The 22,078-nt window shown below is 43.1% G+C and overlaps 1 protein-coding gene across 1 annotated transcript in view; it reads left to right on the top strand.

Annotated features, from left to right (window-relative positions):
• Positions 1–345: 345 nt before the first annotated feature.
• Positions 346–22,078, top strand: part of ST8SIA6 (ST8 alpha-N-acetyl-neuraminide alpha-2,8-sialyltransferase 6) — a 46,135-nt gene continuing 24,402 nt past the window's right edge. The window contains exons 1-3 of the mRNA XM_014059653.2: positions 346–791; positions 1,038–1,145; positions 8,190–8,288. Of these exons, the coding sequence (XP_013915128.1) occupies positions 676–791; positions 1,038–1,145; positions 8,190–8,288 (323 nt within the window). The 5' untranslated portion in view covers positions 346–675. The remainder of the gene's footprint in view (positions 792–1,037; positions 1,146–8,189; positions 8,289–22,078) is intronic.

Genomic DNA, 22,078 nt, shown 5'->3' with positions numbered 1-22,078 from the left:
AAATACAGAAAGGGCTCTGGTGGCTTTTTCACACTATGCTTGCTTGGGTCTCAGGAGAAGATTAAAACCCAGTTATTGCCCCTAAAGCTTTATGAATCCTTACATGCTCAGTGGCACCCTTTTTCTGTCGGTTTACACCAGTTGCTGCTGAAAAATGGGGGCTGGCAAATATTTTGGTTTCGCTCCGCTCTTCTCTTTCACGACGCCCGATTACTCCCACCATCTCCTCCCCGCGCCACCCTCCCTCCACCTCCAACCCCCAATTCCGTTTCCATCCCTCCAGGCGCTGGTGTCGAGAGGAGAAGAGCGAGCGAGAGACCGCGGGGGAGAGAAATGGAGGCGGGCTGCCAAGGGATGCTCGCGGGGCTGGGACAAGGTGCTCCCCTCCCCTTGGCTTCGTCAGACCCAGAAGGAGGCGAATCTCGTGCCACCGAGCCGGACTGGCGGTGGTCCCCCCTCGCGAGTTGAAGCAGCTGGGGAGGCGGCGCGGCGCGGCCAAAGAGGAGGAGGCGACCCTGGGCGGGCCCCTCCTTTATCCACCACCGCCACTGCCGCCGACCTGACTGGGTTGCCATCACTGCAGCGGGGGTCTGCCATCGCCGTCGCTTCTTCATCCTCCGTTCTTCGCTCTTTCTGGACCTCTCGGCTCGCGTCGCCGTCCAGCTGCCCCGGCAGATGCAGGCGGGAGAGCGCACGATGCGGGCGGTCCTTGCCCTGCTTGCTCTGGTCGGTAGCCTGCTCCTCTTCCTGTGCTTGGCGCGGCTCCCGGCCGACGGCGCCGGGGGCGCAAGGTAGGTGGAGGAGACCCGGAGCTTCCACGGGGAGGCGTGGCTTAGGAAGGGGGGAACAGAGTTCGGAGGGGGGCGCAGATGGCAAATGGGGGAGCCGCTATCCCGGACCGGGTGTATGTAGCTCATAGGAACTACAAGTAGGATTAGCCTCTGGGTAAGGGCGTGCTGTGGCTCTTGCTGACCTCTCCTTTCGCTGGGCACTCTAAGACAACTTTGGTCTCTCTTGCTTGCTTCCTTGCTTGCCAGTGGCTGGGACATGGAGGGCAGAGCTGCGACGGACTACACCCCCAGAGTGATGAGGTACCTTCGGTCCCCCGCGAATGTCCATCTGGTCGCTCCTGCGGCCCTCAACAGGTAAAGATGGTGAGGGGCTTGCTATGTTGGGAATACATCTTTGCGTTATCTGGAGCCAGAAAGGGTTACTGCTAACATCAGCCTGCACTGAGACTGTGGAGCATCTCAAAAGCTCTCAATGGTTTATCAATTTGGGTTGGGCAGTAATGTAAGGAATTATTCCACAGGAAGTTAAGATGCCCCCCTCACCCTTCTTCTAGATGGCTGATCCAATTATTTCCTAAAGTTCAGTTGTCTGTTAGTGCAATAATCTTTCATTACACTAATAGTTGGGCAAATGTGTCTGATGCTCTACTTGCAGCACTTTTAAAACTTTGTGTAAGTGTGTGAGACTATATACAATACATATTTTAGATCTCTTGAAGTAAACCCCAGAGTTTCAGTAAATGCTATTTTTACACAACAGCAGAAAACACACTAATTTGTAACACTGGAAAAATGGTATGCTTTGCCTTAGACTTGATTTTGTTCCACATTTAAGCAAATAGAATAATAATATTTGTGAAGTAGTTTGGAAAATTATTTACTTGGCACCCATTTCTATTTGCTTATATGTTTCTTGAATTTTATCTTTTACTTTCTCTCCAGTCCATTCTTTGATATGTTACTAGATGTTTGTGCGTGTGTGTGTGTGTGTGTGCACGCACATGCACATAGTAACATCTTTCATGTGATCATTAATACCATCATCATTTAAAGGTACCTGAGATGAATTTTTTTCAAAAGAAAAGAAATTCACATTTAAGCTCTTTGGCATCATATTTACTAGTACTCATCTATCATTTGTTACACTAGCTTCCTATAAACCTCAAATTCACACAGAGAAGTAGTGAAATATATCATTACAAGTGCCTCTTCACACAATAAACATGCAGCACAAAAAACTAAGTTGGAATTCAAATCAAATGATGGTTGAATAAAGTTTGCAATTACTGTGCTTTAAAAAATAATTACTGTTGTGTTCAGCCAAAGCAATGGCCAAATGACAGACAGAATGGGAAGTAGAGAGCAACCTTCCTGTTTATTTTCTGTTCTCTGTACAAAAAAAAGGGCGGGAGATACTTCAGGAGAAAGTGCTCCTGTTATTTACTTTCAGAAAATCTCTTTGAGTTGACAGGTTGGTAGGTAGGAAAACAGTAAGCCCCAATGCCCTTCTTTTTATGTTTATCAGGTTTTTGATTCCACCTGCATTTTAGAAATATATTATTTTAGGAAGCAGGTAAGTAAAAGGTAAGCACTAGGAATGAGGACACCTCAGTTCAAGTCCATCCCTTCAACCATGGATGGTTTCTTTCCACTGAAGGCACTTCATAGGCTTATTGTGGTAAGAGGAAAAGGAGGACAGAACGCTACGCACCCTTGAGCTCTTTCGTGAAAAGTGGGATATTGATCAAATCAGCCAATCAATATCATAATGGAAACCACTGGTCCTTACCATTATTTATTGGAATGCTTTGGACTGTTAAAAGATCTCTTTTCATCTCCCGGAAGGGCAGTGCATCCTGAGAAGTTCATTTACCTCATGAAAAAAATCATGTTTTTGTTCAGGATACTAGATCTGGGTTACATACCTGCAGGGAGGTACAAGAAGATGCATAAAACTTAACTCTTTGATGTTTCCATGTAGAAGTTGTAAGAGTTTGTAGCTTGGATTTGACAGCTCGATGGTCCTTCCCATTTTAAATAGGCAGATTTCCATGGTAACTCTTTGGGAATGCAGCAGCTCACATCTGCTCCCAATGTTCCTAGTGTATCCCTGGCTGAAAAAAGTTGTTCCACTGTTGTGTGATGTACCTATATGAAACCAGTTGTCACATAGGAAACACATACTATTTTAAGATCATTTACTGTTTGCTGTACTGCAATACTTTACAAATATAATATAAAAATGCAATATAAATATTTACCATTACTACCAATCTGAGCAGATAAAAACTGTGATGCTCCAAGAAGTCAGCAAAGAGATACAGAAAACTGTATAACACCTTACTGTTATCTAGCAATTGTCTGGATTTTTGTAGTCCAGATGTAGGTAGCCCTACATTTCTCTCTCTCTCTCTCTCTCTCTCTCTCTCTCTCTCTCTCTCTCTCTCTCTCTCTCTCTCTCTCTCTCTCTCTCTCTCTCTCTCTCTCTCTCTCTCTCTCTCTCTCTCTCTCTCTCTCTCTCTCTCTCTCTCTCTCTCTCTCTCCTCTCCTTCCCCCTCCCTCCCTTCCTCTCCCCTGTTTCTCACGCACATGACTAACTACTAGGGAATGCAACCTTGTTCATACACACATTTTTCTGGTAGATTTATAAATGTTAAATCACTGCAGTGGATGGTTCAATAGAAATTATCTTGCCTAAGAGGATGTGCTCCTTTCCTTGATTCCAGAGAATTGCAAGATAAGATCTAGAGAGGGGGAAAATAGGGTCAGATTAACAATATTTAAGTTGCAAAAATCCTGACAGCCTCTAGATGCCAGAAAAGATGTACAAGTGTAGATACAAACATTGAAGTGTAGTTGTGATAGCGCGAGTATCATAGAACAATCTGGTGGCAGGAGGAAATTTCATCTAGATTAGGCATGGGCAAAAGTACAGCACTTTTGGCTAAGTGCAATAGCTGCAGAGAATTGCAAGGTGCATCTCCAGTGATCCACATAAAGAAAGGAGACATTTTTGAGTTTGGAGGAAGGCTGAGATAGATAATAAATTTAAAGCATTAACATATAAAGCAAAAACCAACCCCCCCCCAAAAAAACAAATATACCATCCCAGCATAGCATCCTGCCATCAATAATTGGTTAGTTTGGATTTCTCAAATGTTGGTAGTGAGTTCTGAAGCTGGACTCAGGCTGCTAAATGGGGAGCTATGAGGCAGTCTCTCTCTCTCTCTCTCTCTCTCTCTCTCTCTCTCTCTCTCTCTCTCTCTCTCTCTCTCTCTCTCTCCCTCCCTCCCTCCCTCCCTCCCTCCCTCCCTCCCTCCCTCCCTCTCTCCCTCCCCCCTCTCTCTATGTGTGTTCCATAGACTGCAGATCCCAACTGACCCAGCAATCAACTGCGTCCAATTCAGGAGCTGTCTGAGAAGAAATTATAGAACTATAACTAAAATAACTGGAATTTTTGTAAGGAGTTATCATATGGACCCAAATTTAGTTATGCTTAGAGAAAGTCTGCTGAAAATACTGAAATGAGACAAGTTACTTATTGCTATCTTAAATCAATTTAAGATATTGATTTCAATGTGCTTACCCTAAGGACAAGCAATGGTTAGAGTAGGTCTTTCCATTGCAATTCTGAGAAATTACAAGGACAAATACTACTCACATCAAATAATATTTATATTATTTCAAGTTTCCATTAATGAAGATTTTCAGAGATAAAAAGGAAAAAAGCCTTTTAAAAAGTAAGAAGGAAGCACTGAATTTTCATGTTGTAATAAATTACAATGTCTTTAATTTTTCTTCAGTCGCTTAGTGAATGAAGTGGCTAACTTAAAACACTGAATTAAGTCCATACAAAATAATTTATCTTCTGACTTAGGACAATAAGGTAAACACAGAAATATATTTCACTTTGCTAAAACTCTTATAAGAGAAAACAGGTTTTTATTCGTGCCTCTGTGCTTGTTTGTTACTGCCAAGGTATTTTATGCTCCAGAGCACTGATATTTTTATAATCTGTCTGACTGTCTCTCTGCTTCATTTTGTAATGCAGTGATTAGGGTTCACACCATGGCTGAATAGTGTTAATTACTTTATAAATTTGACTACCACCTCTTAATGGTTGTTTTCCTATCCTTTTGCCTGGCTTTTAACTGTGGTCACAATATTAGGAAACAGAATAATAGAATAACAGAATTGTAAGGGAGATTGGAGCCCCTATATCAGTGGATGGTAAACCTTTTAGACACCGAGTGCCCAAACTGTGCATATTCATGCCCAAACTGAAAGGTGACTGCATGCACGAACATGCTCATGCATGCTCACACACATGTGCAGACATGCAAGCATGCGCAGCAGAGACCCAAAGACTAGCTGGCTGGTGGGAGGTGGGGCATCGCGGCAAGAGGTAAGACCTTTTTCTTTTGTGAGCTTCTGTTTCGTCGTTTGCAGGGAAACAAGCTCACAAAAGAAACGCCACGGAGATCTGATCTGGGGCAACAGCGTGCATGCTAGCAGAGAGGGCTATGTGTGCCATAGTTTCACCATCACGGCCCTATATTATTCAGGACAAATGGCTTTCCAATCTCTTCTTAAAAACCTCCAGTGATGCAGCACCCACAACCCCAGGAGGCAAACTATTCTACTGATTAATTGTTCTCACTGTCAGGAAATTTCTCCTTAATTGTGGGTTGGATCTCACTTTAATAATCTTCTATCTGTCACTTCTTGTCCTGCCCTCGGGAAAACATTCACAACAGCTGCCTTCTTTATCAACTTTTACTGCGTCAAGGGCAGACTTTTAGACCATATCAAAAGCCAAACATTCCTTACTGTGATTATTCAAACATTATTTTTCAATGCCAGTTTCTGTAATGTGCATGTTGTAGGAGCCTACTCTTATCCAAGTGGAAGTGAGAGATAGTATTAGCTGAAGGACAGTGGAAAAGAAGCTGCTTTCAGGGATGAAACAGATTACATCAATATATTGGGCTATGTTCAACTAAAATTCATGGCTGGTTATTGTAAAAGGTTGAGTGCAATTCAGCCCGCCTTCTTATTTCTCAAAGGGCTTTGAGATATTCCTATGTCCAATAGCTTTGTAAATTTCCTTGCTTGTTCCATCTTCGTAGCTCCCCTACAGAATTCAGTATTACTTGCAAATCCTGGGAGGAAGTGGAAACATGTCACTTTGACAAATTTTGAACAGAACATTCCAAGATGCTTCATAGGATAATGTGCACTATTTCCTTGCTTTGGACTGTAAAATTAAATGGACACATAGCTTTGCTTCTTCTGCTTTGCTTCCTTTCCTTATGCCCTCCTGTGGCCAGAAGTGGACTCCACAAAGGTTAGAAAAGCCATGAATAGAATAGAATAGAATAGAATTCTTTATTGGCCAAGTGTGCTTGGATACACAAGGAATTTGTCTTTGGTGCATATGCTCTCAGTGTACATAAGGAGAATAAAATACATTCATCAAGATTGAAAAAATACAACACTTAGTGATAGTCAATGTTACTAATAAGCTATCAAATCGTATTAGGAAAAGATTTCTCTGGAGTTGCAGAAAAGCTGCAGAAACGTCACTTGTAAGCATCCCAACCATTTAATGGAGGCTTTTGGGCTACACAGAGAGCACTTATGGAAGGGCTGAAGAGGATGGGCAGACTATGTGGGCTGCATTTTACCTTCACCTCAAAGAACATAATATCCTTGGGGTATGAAGCTTTTTGTCAGGCTGTATTTAAATGCCTGCCAGAGGCTCAGTGCTTGCAGCCATTATAACGGTTTCTCCCTACTGCATTGCAACCCTCTTGCTGAGGCAACAAATGTCATAAGTTGTTGTTTTTCAGCTTGGCAGTTTTAAGTTTCACGAGCTTCAACTCTCAGAGTTCCCAAGCCAAAATATGTGAGCTCATTTGATGATATTGTTGTTGTGTAGAATAACTAAATTGCCATTTATTTGGCTTTTTTATAGGAGCAAAATGAATGAATTAATAAATGGAGAGATTGGGAGAGGGAGGGAGACATAAGAAGAGAGGGAGCAGAGGTGGGTTTCTGCCAGTTCCCCCCGGATTGGGTGAACCGGTAGTGGCAGCATAGGGGACTCCGCCCAGATGCCTCTGCGCATCCGCAGAAGTGTCGGGCGAGCACACAAGGTAACCGGTAGTAAAATAAATTGAAACACACCATCTAGAGGGAAAGAGGAAGGGAGAAAATGAGAGAGAGAGAGAGAGAGAGAGAGAGAGAGAGAGAGAGAGAGGGAGGGAGGGAGGAAGAGAGGGAAGGAGAGGGGGAGAGGGAGAGAGAATGAAAATGGGAATATTTGGAGAAAGAAAAAAAATATTTAGAATAAAACTTGAACACAAGGTCACAGTGCCACATATAATTAGCTGGATACCCAAAATGCAGGATAAAAGAATCAGCTGACATAAAGATTAGAGCAAAGCAGAGTGACTAAGTATTTGCTTTAACTATAAATAATAATTGATTTGGGGTAAATTAATTTGCCCTAATAACTGCTCCAATTATTAGGCCAAATTAATGGCTACGATGTTGATAGCTGAAGTTGCTTTGCTTTACTAAAGTTTTCTGCTTTTCACTATTCTTCCAAATACTTAAGTTGAATTATCTGTTTTTAATGGCAGCATCAAGTTTTTGCAATTCTAGTACAACTTCACTCCAGGGTAGCTGTAAGAAGGGAGCATCGATTTATAAGCAATTACATTAATTCACACATTAATTCTGAATGCTTTATGCTGTGCAGTTTGTACTATTTAATTCAGCTAACTTAGATTAGGGTTCACTGTTTTACTTTATATGATCATCTGTCCATAGAACTGTTCTAGGGACAACTGCCCAGCGTAAAGCATTCTGAATGAATGTATCAGAATGCAATTGCTTATAAATCAGTGCTTCCTTCTTACAGCTGCCATGGACTGAAGTTGTAATGGAATTATAAAAACTTGATGCTACCATTAAAAACAGATGAGATCCTGTAATTTTTTTTAAATAGCATTTTGAGAACACTTTAAAAAACATTTTATATTTATATGTCAGTACAATTTTGAATTGTATTTCTATTGAAGTTGGGAAGTGGGATTGAAATGTATTTCTATTGAATTTGAAGTGGGAATTCTGTTCCTTTTAATGTGTTTCGGATTTACATTAGCATCTACACAATGTGCTACACAATTCAATCAAAAATCAAGTTTAAAAAATAAATTCTGTATGGGGTGGCAATTCAAAGTCATTCTTCTTTAGACTGCAGTAGACCTCATTGATATTTTTTGTTAGTTTCATAATTTGACCTGTTACTTATCTTTTCAGCAACTCATTGTGCTGTTGCAAAGAGTGTTTGCTCTTCTTTCAAATTGATTTTCCTTTTTATATAAACAGACCAATTCTTAATACAGCCAGAGTGCAGAAATCTGAGCAAGCCGCAAAATGCAAGGATATATGGAGTAACAATTGGTCATCATCGATCAAGAAGAAAAGGTAAAGTGTCTTCATTTGGTTATAAATATACTTGACTGGCAAGCAGCAATGGCAATTTTACAAACCTGAACAGCTAAGTATATAGTATAGCAATTTTAGGTGTGAGAAATCCATTGGCATCTCCTTATAAGAACTTGGCCAAGATCTTTTAATAATTGAATTGGCCAACATCTGGTTTAACCTAAATATGGTTAAAATAAGAAATTATTATAGCATCATATCTTACTGTCATGGCCCTTGCTGTCTAGAATGACATATCTCCAGAGGTTCACATGACCCAAACTTCATTGCCCAGCAAATTAGTTTTAATTGTCTGGTTCTTTTCCCAGGCCCTCAAGTAATAAATTGTTTTTGGTGCCTTTTTGTTATCAGGTGGACTTTTTTGTTTGTTTGTTTGCTTTTCTCATTTTTATCTAGCCTTGCTTTTAATTGGGTGTTTTGTATTAGCTGTTTTGTTGTATCTGTCCTGAGTTGGTTGACGTGGGTAGCTCTATTAATTTGATGCCATGCAGTATATAAAATCACATGAATTCTGATCTGGAATATGTATTTTCCTATTCAGAGAAATGTCCACTGGTGAGTTATATATTTAGATACAAAGATGGAGGTTAGAGTAGAGATAATATGCTTTGTACAAAAATACTGCCTGTTGGCCAAGCAAGGATAGAGTCCAGATTGGTATGGAAACTGCCTAAATGACATTCTATGGAAAGCATGAGGATCTAGATTATTGCTTATGTTAGACTATCAAATCATATGCCTTAAATTGCTCACAATGCCACCAATTGAGATCATTCTGTTGCATTGTGGGCACTAACCCAATGGCCTGATGCTTTGTAAGGAAAGCTTATCTATATCAGTAGAAAATAGTTGATAATTGTATTAGAGGATATTACATCCAAGATACTCATTAACTAAAAGATGGATTGAGGACTAACCAATCCGGGAATCTACCAGCCATTTGAAAAAATCTAGTTGCTACAGATTATCTCTTCATGTGCCTGAGGCTGTGTTTTGAGACCACCTTGCTCCATGTAATGCCCTCCAAATATGTTGTTTTTCTGCATCCAGAAGATCAAGATCTGGACATGCTGCTTCTATATAGTCCCAAATTACAGATGGATACTCTGAAGCCTGAACACAAAGCTGGTAGTTTACCAGCTTTCTGCCTTAACAGTCTATATATTTCTAATACTGTGGGACTTTTACCTATAGTTGAGGAAAGAGGATAATTGAATTTCATCTGTTTATTTAGTTCTAGAAGCTCTGTTTATGGTGTAATTTCATAAAAATACTCACTTGTGTTAATGCAGTGATGCATGACATCAAACAAGCTATCAGCTAATAGTCTTTTTTTGTTGCTATGGTTGAGTTTTCTTCCTTCCATACTGATTTTTATATTACTGGTTTTAAAAAGCTCAAATTTCCATGGCTTTATTTTTTTATATTTTATAAAATATTTTATTTTATATCTATCTGTCTGTCAGTTAATCTCTGTCTGTCTGTCTGTCTGTCTGTCTGTCTGTCTGCCTGCCTGCCTGTCTGTCTCTCTCTCTCTCTCTCTCTCTGTCCATCTCTCTACGTATCTATCATCTATCTAATTCTTATCTACCTTACTCTCAAAGGCACTCATACCAATACCCCTTCCACCTCCTATTTTCTCTCCAGCAACTTTTTCTCCTTATGAAGTGAGTTGGGCTGAAAGAAGGATGACTCGCTCAGTTGGCTTTCATGTCATATGTAGGTCTCAGTTTCCAGTTTCCTAGGTCAGCACACATTAACTACTACACCAAACTGATGTTTGTACGATCCCTTTATTGATGTTGTTATTGCTTTTGTTAGATGTCAAAAAAAATCAAGAAAAACATACTTCCATTCAAACTTTTTGGGTATTTTGATTATCAGCATTGCTTTGATGAAGAATCTCCATGTCAGGACATTCATACATAATATTTCAATGAATTTTTCATGACAAATAACCCAACACAGTTGATTGTCGCAGCCACCCAGCTATACAGTATTGGAGACTGGATCTCCAGGCCAGAAGAAGTCAGAACAACTGACTCAGCAGGGTCAGGCTTTGAGGCACACAAGTCAGGTTGAATCAACAGCAGCCTGTCAAGCTGAGGGTTGCCATAACCCTTGGCAGCCATTACAGAAGTTTTTAAATAGCTGTAAAATGGAATGTTTTTGGAGACTATTTACATAGAAAAGCAGACAAACCTTTAGCTATTTCTTATTTAAAGATTAAGAACTTGCAATAATCTACATCTTTTGGTTTTATGCACCATAGCATGCTGATAATTCTAATGCAGCTTCAGAAAACTTTGACCTATATCAAGATTTCTTACAGTTATAGATCTTTTATGAATTTACAATAAAACTTTCAAAGCAACACAGTGATTAACAGTATCTGCTTCACTGAACATTAGAATCTGATATCTTCTTTCTCATAGTGCTGCTATGTAAAATCAAGCAGTGATGTCCAATTAAGAATTTCTTTCAGATGATATTACTAGGTTAAAGGCAAGGTGTATAGGTTGGGAAACTTCAGTTTAATATAATTTTGAGACTTCATATCAAAGGGGACATAGAGAAAATGTGACAGAAAGTGTCAAAGTACTAAAATAGGACAAGGTTTATTAGTTATAAATTTCTAATTGACAACTTCACAATGAAAGACGTGTTGCCAGTGGTGGGATTCAGACAGTTCACACCACTTTGGGATAACCGGTTGTTAACTTTCTGAGCAGTTTGGTGCACTGGTTGTTGGAAAAAAAATCATAGGACAAAATTGGTTGTTAAATTATTTGAATCTAACTACTGCTTGTTGCTCATTCTTCAGAAACCATAGTATCCTTCAGGTATTAAAGCAATCCAATGATTGCTTTAATACAATATATACTGTGGAAACCAATCTATGTAGAGTATAGGATTTATCGTCTGTCACTGATACCAGTTGATTTAGTATTTTGCTGGAGATTGTTCACATGACACTTAGCCAAATTGGTATTTGCATGATCTTTAAGCAAATTGGAGCTTTCAAGAAGTTTTGGGGTATAGCTACTTAGGTCCCTTGTAACTGACTATTCTCAGATGGGACTGACATACAACGGACATACTCAAGTATTAAGAATATAGACAAGAGGCTTTTTATAAGTAACTTTCTGCCATAATGTACTACAGTCTGTTCTGATTTCAGAAATCTTTCTTGATCACCTATAACTTCATCAGAAGTAGTAGAAATCTATTTTATCACTTAGTTTATCATTTCAAAATTAAACCACATATTCCATATGCTTTTGTAATATCTATAGACCATTAAGGAAATTTCATTCCATCTCTGCATAAGCGTAAAGAATTAAGAGTTTCTGAACATTACCATAATATTTCTCTGGATGCATCTACATGTATATACTTTGTGGATGATACTAATTCTTATCTTTGCTCTATCAATGAAATAGTGGAATAGAATAATTAAAAAAAGGATGCAAAAGGAGGGACAGAATAAAATGTGAGCAGCAAAAATTAAAATAATTGTTATTTATTTTAAATAATTGAATAGAATTGTTAAATTGTTCCACACTGAGTTGTCCCACTGCAAGTTGGCAGTGGTGAATTTTCCTATGGCAAGTTGGCTATGGTGAGTTGGCTTCAGTGAATTGGCTGTGTTAAGTTGTCCCATTCCCCATCTCAGCTTGGCAGCATCTTTATATAGTTCAATTTTGAATCAACATGTAAATGCAATACCTCTATCCCCAAAAGTAGAAATCTACCCATTCCTTTCCCTACTTTTTCCTCTGTCTTAATGAATCCTTTATCTTGTCTTTCTCATGCTACGGATTAATTGATAGTTGGCTATTGGCAAATTAGGCTTCCTGCCTTGGAAATAAATATATCTCACTTGGATATACTATATAAGTTTGAAGCAAAGAACATGTAATGTCTTATTCGCCATATTTTCTATAGATAATTATTTATTAACAAGGTATTGATTAGACAGGGTTCAATTAGATTGAATTAGTTTCAGTTCAAGATGCTGGAGGAATCAGAGGGCGACTGAGACTGTATTCTGATGCTGAAGCATATTTGCCACTTCCAGAAACACCTAAGGAATTTTTTTCCAAAGAAAGGATTGCCAGTCCAGCTGGTATTTGGAAATGGAATGGGGACCGGTACCATTGTGTTATATCTTAGGCCAGTCTGTAAGATAACCATTCCTAGAAACTGTCCTTGCTTTGAATGAAAGCACCATCCAGAGAAGAGGTTTCAAACTCACATCATCATGCGATGTATCATGACTTCCCCCCCCCCTTTGTTAAAATGGACGTGGGCATTGCCAGCATATGACACATGGCCATGCATGTGTCCGCGGGCTGCAAGTTTGACACCCCTTATCCAGAGCATATGCTTATTTCATATGTCTAAGCTCGGGTGGAATCCTACTGGTTTAACAACTGGTCGCTGAGTGCATGCTGCGCACACGTGCACAGTTTGCACAAAACTCACTTTCCACGTTACTGCTGGCGAGGAAAACAGTTGAGATGAAGTAATCCATTCTGCTGCGCCAATCAGCTGGGCTGATTTCAGAAAAGAAAATATAGTATAGCCCAGGGGTAGGTGAGCCCACTTCAAAGTTGGAGTGAACTGGTTTGCTCTCAGCTGATGGTCAAAGCTACTGGTTTGCCTGAACTGGTCCGAACCGGTAGAATTCCACCCCTGTCTAAGCTATTTAGATTCTGAATTTCAAAGTTCAAGCTTCAGAGAATCTTCCTTCCCATTATATCCTGAGCTAAAGTGCTTCTTTAGGACTGCACAAATCTTTTCAAGGCCTCATACCCCAAGGGCTATTCCTAAACCTTTTGTATCTACTGTGAATTCTAGAGAATATGTAAAAATATCAGATTCACTTAATGATTTTAAAAATAGTGTTCAGATTGTGAGATTCTCTGGAATTGAATGTTGCAGCTACCATTTTCCATTATGTTGCCAGTTAATGACTTTTCTTCCGGAGCCAGAGAGTTCTCATTTTCTTATCCCCAGCCAGTGAATGTCTTTAGGCAACAACTTCCCATTGTAAACTGGCAGGAATTTCTCTAGATGAAATAATTGCCCCAAGTCACTTCCTTCCCCTCTGTAATATCAGCTTTTATACTCTACCCCTTAATTTATAGAAATTTCCTCCCTTAAGCTTCAAGCTTTTAAGTAAAATTATTTTTTGTCATATGATGATAACCAGCATAACTAAAGGAATGGCTGAATAGATACTCTTATTCACTCTTTTTTCTCTGCTCTGCTGAATGATAGTCTGACCCCAAGATTTCTATAAAACAGAAAGCTTAGTAAAATTAGCAATATTGGAGAATTGGTTTCTACAGAAACATTTATTGAATACTCCAGTATTCACTACACTGAATGTTTATTTTAAGAGCTTTTAAAATGAAGTATTTAATACTTTCTCTATTTTTGGAGTGTACAAGCATGAATAATAATCTCTCTATATAAATGGCTCCCTCTGTGTGTGTGTGTGTGTGTGTGTGTGTGTCTGTCTGTCTGTCTCTGTCTGTCTGTGTGTTCCAGCATAATTCTGGAACGCCTCCAGCAATTGCAACCAAACTTGGTACACAGATGACTTATTTTCTGGAAACAAACACTCCGAACACCCCTCGGGATGTGTGTTCTGTTAAGATACAGCTTGTTGTGCCTTCAAGTGGCTTCTACTGTACTGCCATAAAATGGCTTTTACTGTATGGCACAGTGGAGTTGCAATGGTAACGGCTTCGCAGTACTCCACAAGGGGCTCCCTCTGGTAAGGGGGAAAATCCAACGTTAGAAATTACGTTTTACCTGGACATTTCCCCCCTATAAATAAATATCCGGGCAACGCTGGATTATTGGCTAGTGAATTACAAATTGGAAAGATTTGAGTGGGGGGGGGGGATCTTCTTTTTCCAAATTTGTTTTATCAGCTTATCACTATAATCAGAGTGAACATAATAATATATTATGATTATAATGAAAAAAATGCTGTTACGTGATTTATTCCAAATATCTTGAAATATGTCAGGACGTCCTTCTTCCAAAACCCCCTTCTCATTTCTCAAAGATAGAATTGTTGTGATATTCTAATGTAACCCACTTACATTCATACCCGCAATGCCTTTTACTGTTACTACGGAGCAAAATGGCATTCAAAATTAGAAGAAAAAAATGCCTCTCCTACACTAGAAACAGAAAACCAGTTTGGTATAGTGATTAAGGCATCAGCAGATCAAGAGGCCTAATCCCAGTTTAGACACAAAACCCACTTGAAACTAAGTTAGACATACTACATCACATTAAACATGGTAAAGAATCATCATACTTGGGACAAATTTTTAACCTGGGCAAATTTGCTGGAAGTGGGAGAATCATAACAGAGAATACTAATAGCATTCAGAGTTTATACAATAGCAGGATTGGAAGGGACCTTGGAGGTCTTCTAGTCCAGTGTTTTTCAACCTTTTTTGTGCAAAGGCACAATTTTTTCATGAAAAAAATCACGAGGCACACCACCATTAGAAAATGTTAAAAAAATTTAACTCTGTGCCTATATTGACTATATATAAAGTGTTTTTCCCACGGCACACCTTACACTATGTCACGGCACACTAGTGTGCCGCGGCACAGTGGTTGAAAAACACTGTTCTAGTCCAACTCCCTGCCTAGGCAGGAAACCCTATACCGTTTCACACAAATGGCTATCCAACATCTTCTTAAAGACTTCCAATGTTGGGACATTCACAACTTCTGGAGGAAAGCTGTTCCACTGATTAATTGTTCTAACAGGAAATTTCTCCTCAGTTCTAAGTTGCTTCTCTCCTTGATTAGTTTCCACCCATTGCTTCTTGTTCTACACTCAGGTGCCCTGGAGAATAGTTTGACTCCCTCTCCTTTGTGGCAACCCCTGAGATATTGGAACATGCTATCATGTCTCCCCTAGTCCTTCTTTCCATTAAACTACAACCGTTCTTCATATATTTTAGTCGCCAGTCTCCTAATCAGCCTTGTTGCTCTTGTTGTTGTTCGGGAACTTAACGCTGTCGTGGCGTTTCGGGGTTTCAGTGGGAATGCCTGAAAGTGTGCCCCATTTCCTCCTTGCTGCTGATTGTGTGAACGGCGCTTTTCCGTGGTGCCCGTGAGTTTCAGGGGAAGGACTTATCTCGCCCCTCCTGTGACAAATAAGGATGAGGAGGGCTGGGCTTGGTATTCCTCTTTTAGCAATTAGACAGTGATGTCTGATGGAGATGAAAAAGTAACTCTGACCATTTACAACTTTTGCTGCAACAGAAGGAAAGCTAAAATAAAATCGTAAGCATAGTAATGGTTACATGTTTTATCACTTGCGCATGTGCGAAGGAAGATGGCTGCACATGTGTGAAGGAAGATGGTTGCATGAGCTTGCCGCTCAGGCTGGAAGACAGAGAAAAATACCCGGTCTGTGCCTCTGCCGACCGCTGGACCTCCCAAAACAGGAGACTTTGGGAGAGAGGAATCCAGAGTGTCCGGAGGGCTGCCTGCTGGAGAGACATTCTTGGGCGCCTTGGGACGAGCCTCGGTGGTGTCGGACTGTGTGGGACAGCCTTCGGGCGGCGTTTCCCCCCCCCCCGCGGATGGTGGTTTCTTACCGACAGGCAGTGTTTCTTTGCTAGCGTGGAGCGAGAGAGGCAGCGTTTCTACCGGGGAGAGCGGTGTTTTTCATCTGGAGGAAGACTGGAGGGAAACTGCTTTGGTGGCCTGATAATTTCTGGTGGTGAGCGACTGCTAGGCACCCCCCCCTCGCCGCACCCCCCCTCGCCACATGAACAACAGACAGCAACGGCGCTTTCTTTAACGAGGCCAGCCTACTGATTAAGAAAGTAAGGGTGCCGTTTGGAGGACGCTGCGACCCAGTTTTGGTCGGAGACGTTGGGTGACGCCGTTTAGGAGCTTTTATGACCCAGCTTCTACAATCCAGCTGGCCTGAGGGAGCTTCGACCCTCTCTAACTGCTGGCTGAGAGAGCCTCAGTACTGGGAGAGAATGGGAGGCTGTTTTCATCTGCTGCCATTGCAGCTCGTTCGGACACCCCCCCTCCCTCTCCCCTCGGCTTGGCCTTTACTTTCGGTGCATTCTCCCCCCCACCTGGCCGCTGCAGGGCCTTCTGCTGTTTGACACTTGACTCTTTCTTGAGCGCGGCTTTTGGACTGCATTTCCATCTACCACGGCCATCGCTACCTGATACCGCCCTGGACTTGTTGCCTCAGAGAGGGCCATTACCAGATGAGTGGGGGTGCTCACAGTATGTAAGAAAGCCCTCTGCTTCCCTCAACTACCCTGGACTTTTTGGACCTTCCCAGAACTTGCACTTTTTTTAAACAGCTGCGCAATTTTCTTTCGCTCTTTTTTTTCTCTCTTTTTTTCTCTTTTTTTTTTGGGATATGCATGGGATATACATGTGATTGAGTGAATGATCCCAATTTTTATTGACCTATTATTGTTGTATTTTGTGTGTTTTAATTATTACGTGGGGATTGCTTGGGTGAACGAATAAGTGTGTTTGATTCGGAGGACCTGCCGAGGAATGCGGGGGTCGTTGGGGTGGTTGAGGGAATTATGGACACGGGAGTGGGCCAGAGCATTACGGTCGTAACAGGGAGGGGCAGATATGGCGGGGACTTTAGGGCTGGCCATTACCGGGGAAGGAGGGCTCGCTACGTTACAGAGATCCCTCCTTCCGGCCCTATGAGTCCCACTCCAAGGCCAGATGGTGCGAGTAATCAGGACCCTGGTCTCAGGCTGTTGTCGCTAAATGCCAGGTCTGTAGTTCATAAGGCTCCCCTTGTCCGGGACTTAATTTTAGACGAGAGGGCAGACCTGGCATGTATTACTGAAACCTGGCTGGGCCAGGAGGGAGGAGTCCCCCTCGTGGAGATGTGCCCAGAAGGATTTCAGGTGCTCCATCAGCCGAGAGCTCAGGGAAGGGGTGGGGGTGTGGCTATTGTTATCCGAGAGTCTTTAGTACCTCGTAAGATCCCTGCTCCGGATCTTGTCGGGTGTGAGTCCCTGCTGGTGAAGTTGGACCTCAAGGGTCAAGTGGGTTTGCTGTTAACGTACCTGCCTCCCAACAGCGTTGCAGCAGCCCTCCCCTCGCTCCTCGAGTCGGTAGCCGAGCTGGCAATTGAGTTCCCCAGGCTTATGGTTCTGGGGGATTTCTATTTGCCTTCGCTCGGTGAACACTCTGATGGGGCGCAGGAGTTCATGGCTTCCATGACAGCCATGGGCTTGACCCAAGTAATTCGGGGCCCAACCCACTCAGTGGGTCACATGCTCGACCTCGTATTTCTCTTGGAGCAGTGGACTTGTGATCTTGGTCTGAGGGGTAATGAGATCATACCCCTGTCGTGGTCAGACCACTGCCTACTGAGGCTTGACTTTCAGAGACCAAACCCCCACTGTAGGGAGGAGGAACCGACCAGGTGGTTCCGCCCCAGATGACTTATGGACCCCTTGAAGTTCCAGACGGAGCTTGGGGTTATTCCTGATACCCTTGCCCACAGTCTGGTGGAGACTCTGGTTGCTGCCTGGAACTCAGCAGCGATGGAGTCTCTTGACCGGATTGCGCCACTATGGCCGCTCCGAGGTAGTGGATTCCGGAGGCCACCTTGGTTCACTGAGGAACTCCAGGAGAGGAAGCGCCGGAAGAGACGCCTAGAGCACTTATGGAGATCCAATAAATCCGAATCGAACCGAGCACTTCTAACATCGTGCATCAAGGAATACATCAGGGCAATTAGGATGGCGAAAAGAGCTTATATTGCCACCTTGATTGCCTCCGCTGAGTCGCGCCCAGCCGCCCTGTTCAGGATAACCCGCTCCCTCCTAAATAGGAGGGATACGGGGGATCCCCTGCAGGGTAGGGCTGAGGATTACATCCAGTTTCTAGTGGACAAAGTTGCTCGGTTTCGGTCAGACTTGGACTCCGATTCTGCAGATCCAGCCGAGGCAGAAGGGGAGGATCTGGTAGACCATCGCTGGGTTGAGTTTCAGGATGTTGCCCCTGAGGATGTGGACAAGGCCATGAGAGCTGTGAGTGCCTCCACATGTGTACTGGACCCGTGCCCCTCCTGGCTGGTTGCTAACAGCAGGGAGGTGACACGGGGCTGGATCTAGGCGGTTGTTACCGCCTCCCTTCAGGAGGGGTTCTTTCCCCCCGCACTTAAAGCTGCGGTGGTGAGACCCTCCTGAAGAAACCATCTTTGGATCCAGCCGTTCTTAACAATTATCGTCCAGTCTCCAACCTCCCCTTTGTGGGGAAGGTTGTTGAGAAGGTGGTGGCCTTGCAGCACCAGCGGTCCTTGGAGGAAGCTAGTTATCTTGACCCATTCCAGTCCAGCTTCAGGCCTGGCTACAGCACAGAAACCGCTTTGGTCGCATTGACCGATGACCTCTGGAGAGCCAGGGATGGAGGCCACGCCTCCATCCTGGTTCTCCTTGACCTCTCAGCGGCTTTCGATACCATCGACCATGGTATCCTTCTGCAACGACTGTGGGAGGTGGGGGTGGGAGGCACTGTTTTGTGGTGGTTCTCCTCTTACCTCTCGGACAGGTCGCAGTCGGTGTTAGTTGGAGGGCAGAGATCAACCCCTAGGCCCCTAACATATGGGGTGCCGCAGGGTTTGGTCTTGTCCCCCCTACTTTTCAACATCTACATGAAACCGCTGGGCGAGATCATTCGGCGGCACGGGATAAAATACCACCAGTATGCGGACGATACTCAGTTGTATCTGTCCGCCCCGTGCCAACTCAATGAAGCGGTGGACGTGATGAACCAGGGCCTTGAAGCTGTTAGGGACTGGATGAGGGCTAACAAACTTGTGCTCAACCCAGATAAGACCGAGTGGTTGTTGTGTTTCCCTCCCACTAATTTGGCAAGTGTTCCATCTCTCAGGCTGGGGGGTCAAACACTACACCCCTCAGACAGGGTCCACAACTTGGGAGTCCTCCTGGACCCACAGCTGACTTTTGAACACCATTTGTCAGCTGTGACCAGGGGGGCATTTGCCCAGGTTCGCCTGGTGCACCAGTTGCGCCCCTACCTGAACCGGGAGCCTCTCACAACAGTCACTCGTGCCCTTGTGACCTCTAGGCTGGAATACTGCAATGTGCTCTACATGGGGCTGCCCTTGAAGAGTATTCGGCGACTTCAGCTAGTCCAGAATGCTGCCGCACGAGCGATTGTGGGTGCACCTCGCTTCACCCACATAACACCTATCCTCCACGAGCTGCACTGGCTACCTGTAGATCTCCAGATACGCTTCAAGGTGCTACTTGTCACCCATAAAGCCCTTCATGGTAGTGGATCTGGGTACTTGAGAGACCGCCTACTGCCAATCACCTCCACGCGACCAATTAGATCCCATAGATTAGGCCTCCTCCGAGTTCCATCTGCCAGTCAATGCCGACTGGCAACTACGCGGAGGAGAGCCTTCTCAATGGCAGCTCCGACCCTATGGAACGATCTCCCCATGGAGATTCGTACCCTCATCACCCTCCAGACTTTCCGCACAGCCCTTAAAATCTGGCTATCCCGTCAGGCCTGGGGCTAAAGACTGTAACCCACCCGAATGGTATGAATGTTGTGCTTTTAATTATGTACTGTTTTACGTGTTAAATGTTTGTTTCCCCCCCCTCCTTCGAGTTGTAAGCCGCCCTGAGTCCCCCCAGGGAAAAGGGCGGCATATAAATAAACTAAAAAAATAATACTCTGCACTCTTGTGCTGGCCAGCTGAGTTCAGCTTTTTTAAAAGCCATTTTTCGCCCTCCCCAGGCTCCAGAGACTTTATAGGAGCCTGAGGAGGGTGAAAAGAGCCCCCCCAGAGGCCCTCCGGAACGCAAAAAAAATGACCCTATGGGCAAACCGGAAGTTCGGGAACAGACTTCTAGTTTGCTCGTAGGGTCAGCTTAAGCCCTCTGGAGGCTTCAGGGACCTTCAGGAGACTTTCCTGAAGCCTCCGGAGGACTAAAAACGACCCTATCAGCAAACTGAAAGAGACTTCTGAACGCTCGTAGGGTCATCCTGAAGGTCCCTGAAGCCTCTGGAGGGCCTCTTGGGGGGAGAGGCTGTTTTCACTCTCCCCAGGCTCCTATAAAGCCTCTGAAGCCTGGGGAGGACAAAAAAAGCATGCAGAAAATGGGGGGAGGGCCCTTCATGCACACTGGGGGTGTCGCGCGTTGCATTATGGGTGCGGCACACCTGCACATGACCCCCCCTGTACTCCCCCTGCTTATGGCATGCGAGCCAAAAAAGGTTCGCCATCGCTGACCTATACTGTTCCTCTGCATTTCGTTTTTCTTGTCTAAATGTAGAACCTTACTTTTTCACCACTGAATTTCATTTTATTAGATAGTGCCCAATGTTCAAGTTTGTCAAGACCCTTATGTATCTTAAGCCTATCTTCTGGAGTGTTGGCTATTCCTGCCAGCTTGGTGTCATCTGCAAATTTGATGAGTTCCCCATTTATTCCATCCAAATCATTGATGAAGATGTTGAAGAGTACTGGGCCCAAAACAGAGTGTTGGGGTACTCCACTGCATACTTCTCTCCATGTAGATGCAGTTCCATTGAGGACTACATGTTAAATGCAGTTGGTTAGCCAGTTATGAATCCATCTGGTAGTGATGCAGTCTAACCCACATTCTTCTACTTTATCTAGTAGTAGGTTATGGTCTACCTTATGAAATGCCTTACTGAAGTCCAAGTAAACTATATCGACGGCATTCCTCTGGTCCACTAATTTTGTCACTTTGTCAAAGAATGCAATAAGATTAGTCTGGCATGATCTGTTTTTGACAAACCCATGTTGGCTTTTGGCTATTACTTTGTTTACTTCTAGGTGTTCATTAATTCGTTGCTTGATTATCTTTTCCAGAATCTTTCCTGGTATTGAGGTCAGACTGATAGGTCTGTGGTTTTCTGGATCTTTTTTTTTTCCTTCAGTTCAGTGATGAATCTTTCTACCTCTTTGACACTCAGAGTAACCACATGCTACAGCTATTGAAAACATAGAGAAAATGTTTTCACTCTATATAAAACAAAAGACAGAGGGGAAAAAGTTTGAATGGCATCTGTCAGATGCAAAGAATCAGGACTATTGTAGAAGATTTATTGAAGCCTATTCACAAGAATCTGGTTGACTAAAGTTCAGCACTAAATTGGCACCAGATGAGAATCAACAGAATTCAGGAGAGGTTGGACTTGGAGTACGTGAGGGAACTCAATGACTCTAAACTGATGATATACTTTACTCTGCCTGCTTCTATATTATTGTCCTTAAGAATAAGGCTTTAAAAATTTAGGAGCAAATTTGTCAATGCATTTAATAAATCTGGCACTTACTGCATAAATCCCCTTCCCTTTTTTTCCACGAGTTGAGTATCTCACATTATGTAAACTTTGTTTAAATAAGAGCCGAGGTGGCACAGTAGTTAGGGGTGCAGTACTGCAGGCCACTTCAGCTGACTGTTATCTGCAGTTCAACGGTTCTAATCTCACCAGCTCAAGGTTGACTCAGCCTTCCATCCTTCCGAGGTGGGTGAAATGAGGACCCAGACTGTGGGGGCGATATGCTGACTCTGTAAACCGCTTAGAGAGGGCTGAAAGCCCTATGAAGCGGTATATAAGTCTAACTGCGATTGCTATTGCTAAATAAGCTTTTCCCTAGCCTGTATTTTCCTTCTTAAACTCACCAGATTACTTGTCATATCCATTTA

Source organism: Thamnophis sirtalis, unplaced genomic scaffold, assembly GCF_051295495.1.
Source record: "Thamnophis sirtalis isolate CommonGarterSnake01/CBP01778 unplaced genomic scaffold, rThaSir2_p1.2 scaffold_4, whole genome shotgun sequence".
Taxonomy (NCBI): Eukaryota; Metazoa; Chordata; class Lepidosauria; order Squamata; family Natricidae; genus Thamnophis; species Thamnophis sirtalis.
The sequence above is the reverse complement of the archived record's forward strand: the minus strand, read 5'-3'. Positions and strand labels throughout refer to the sequence as shown.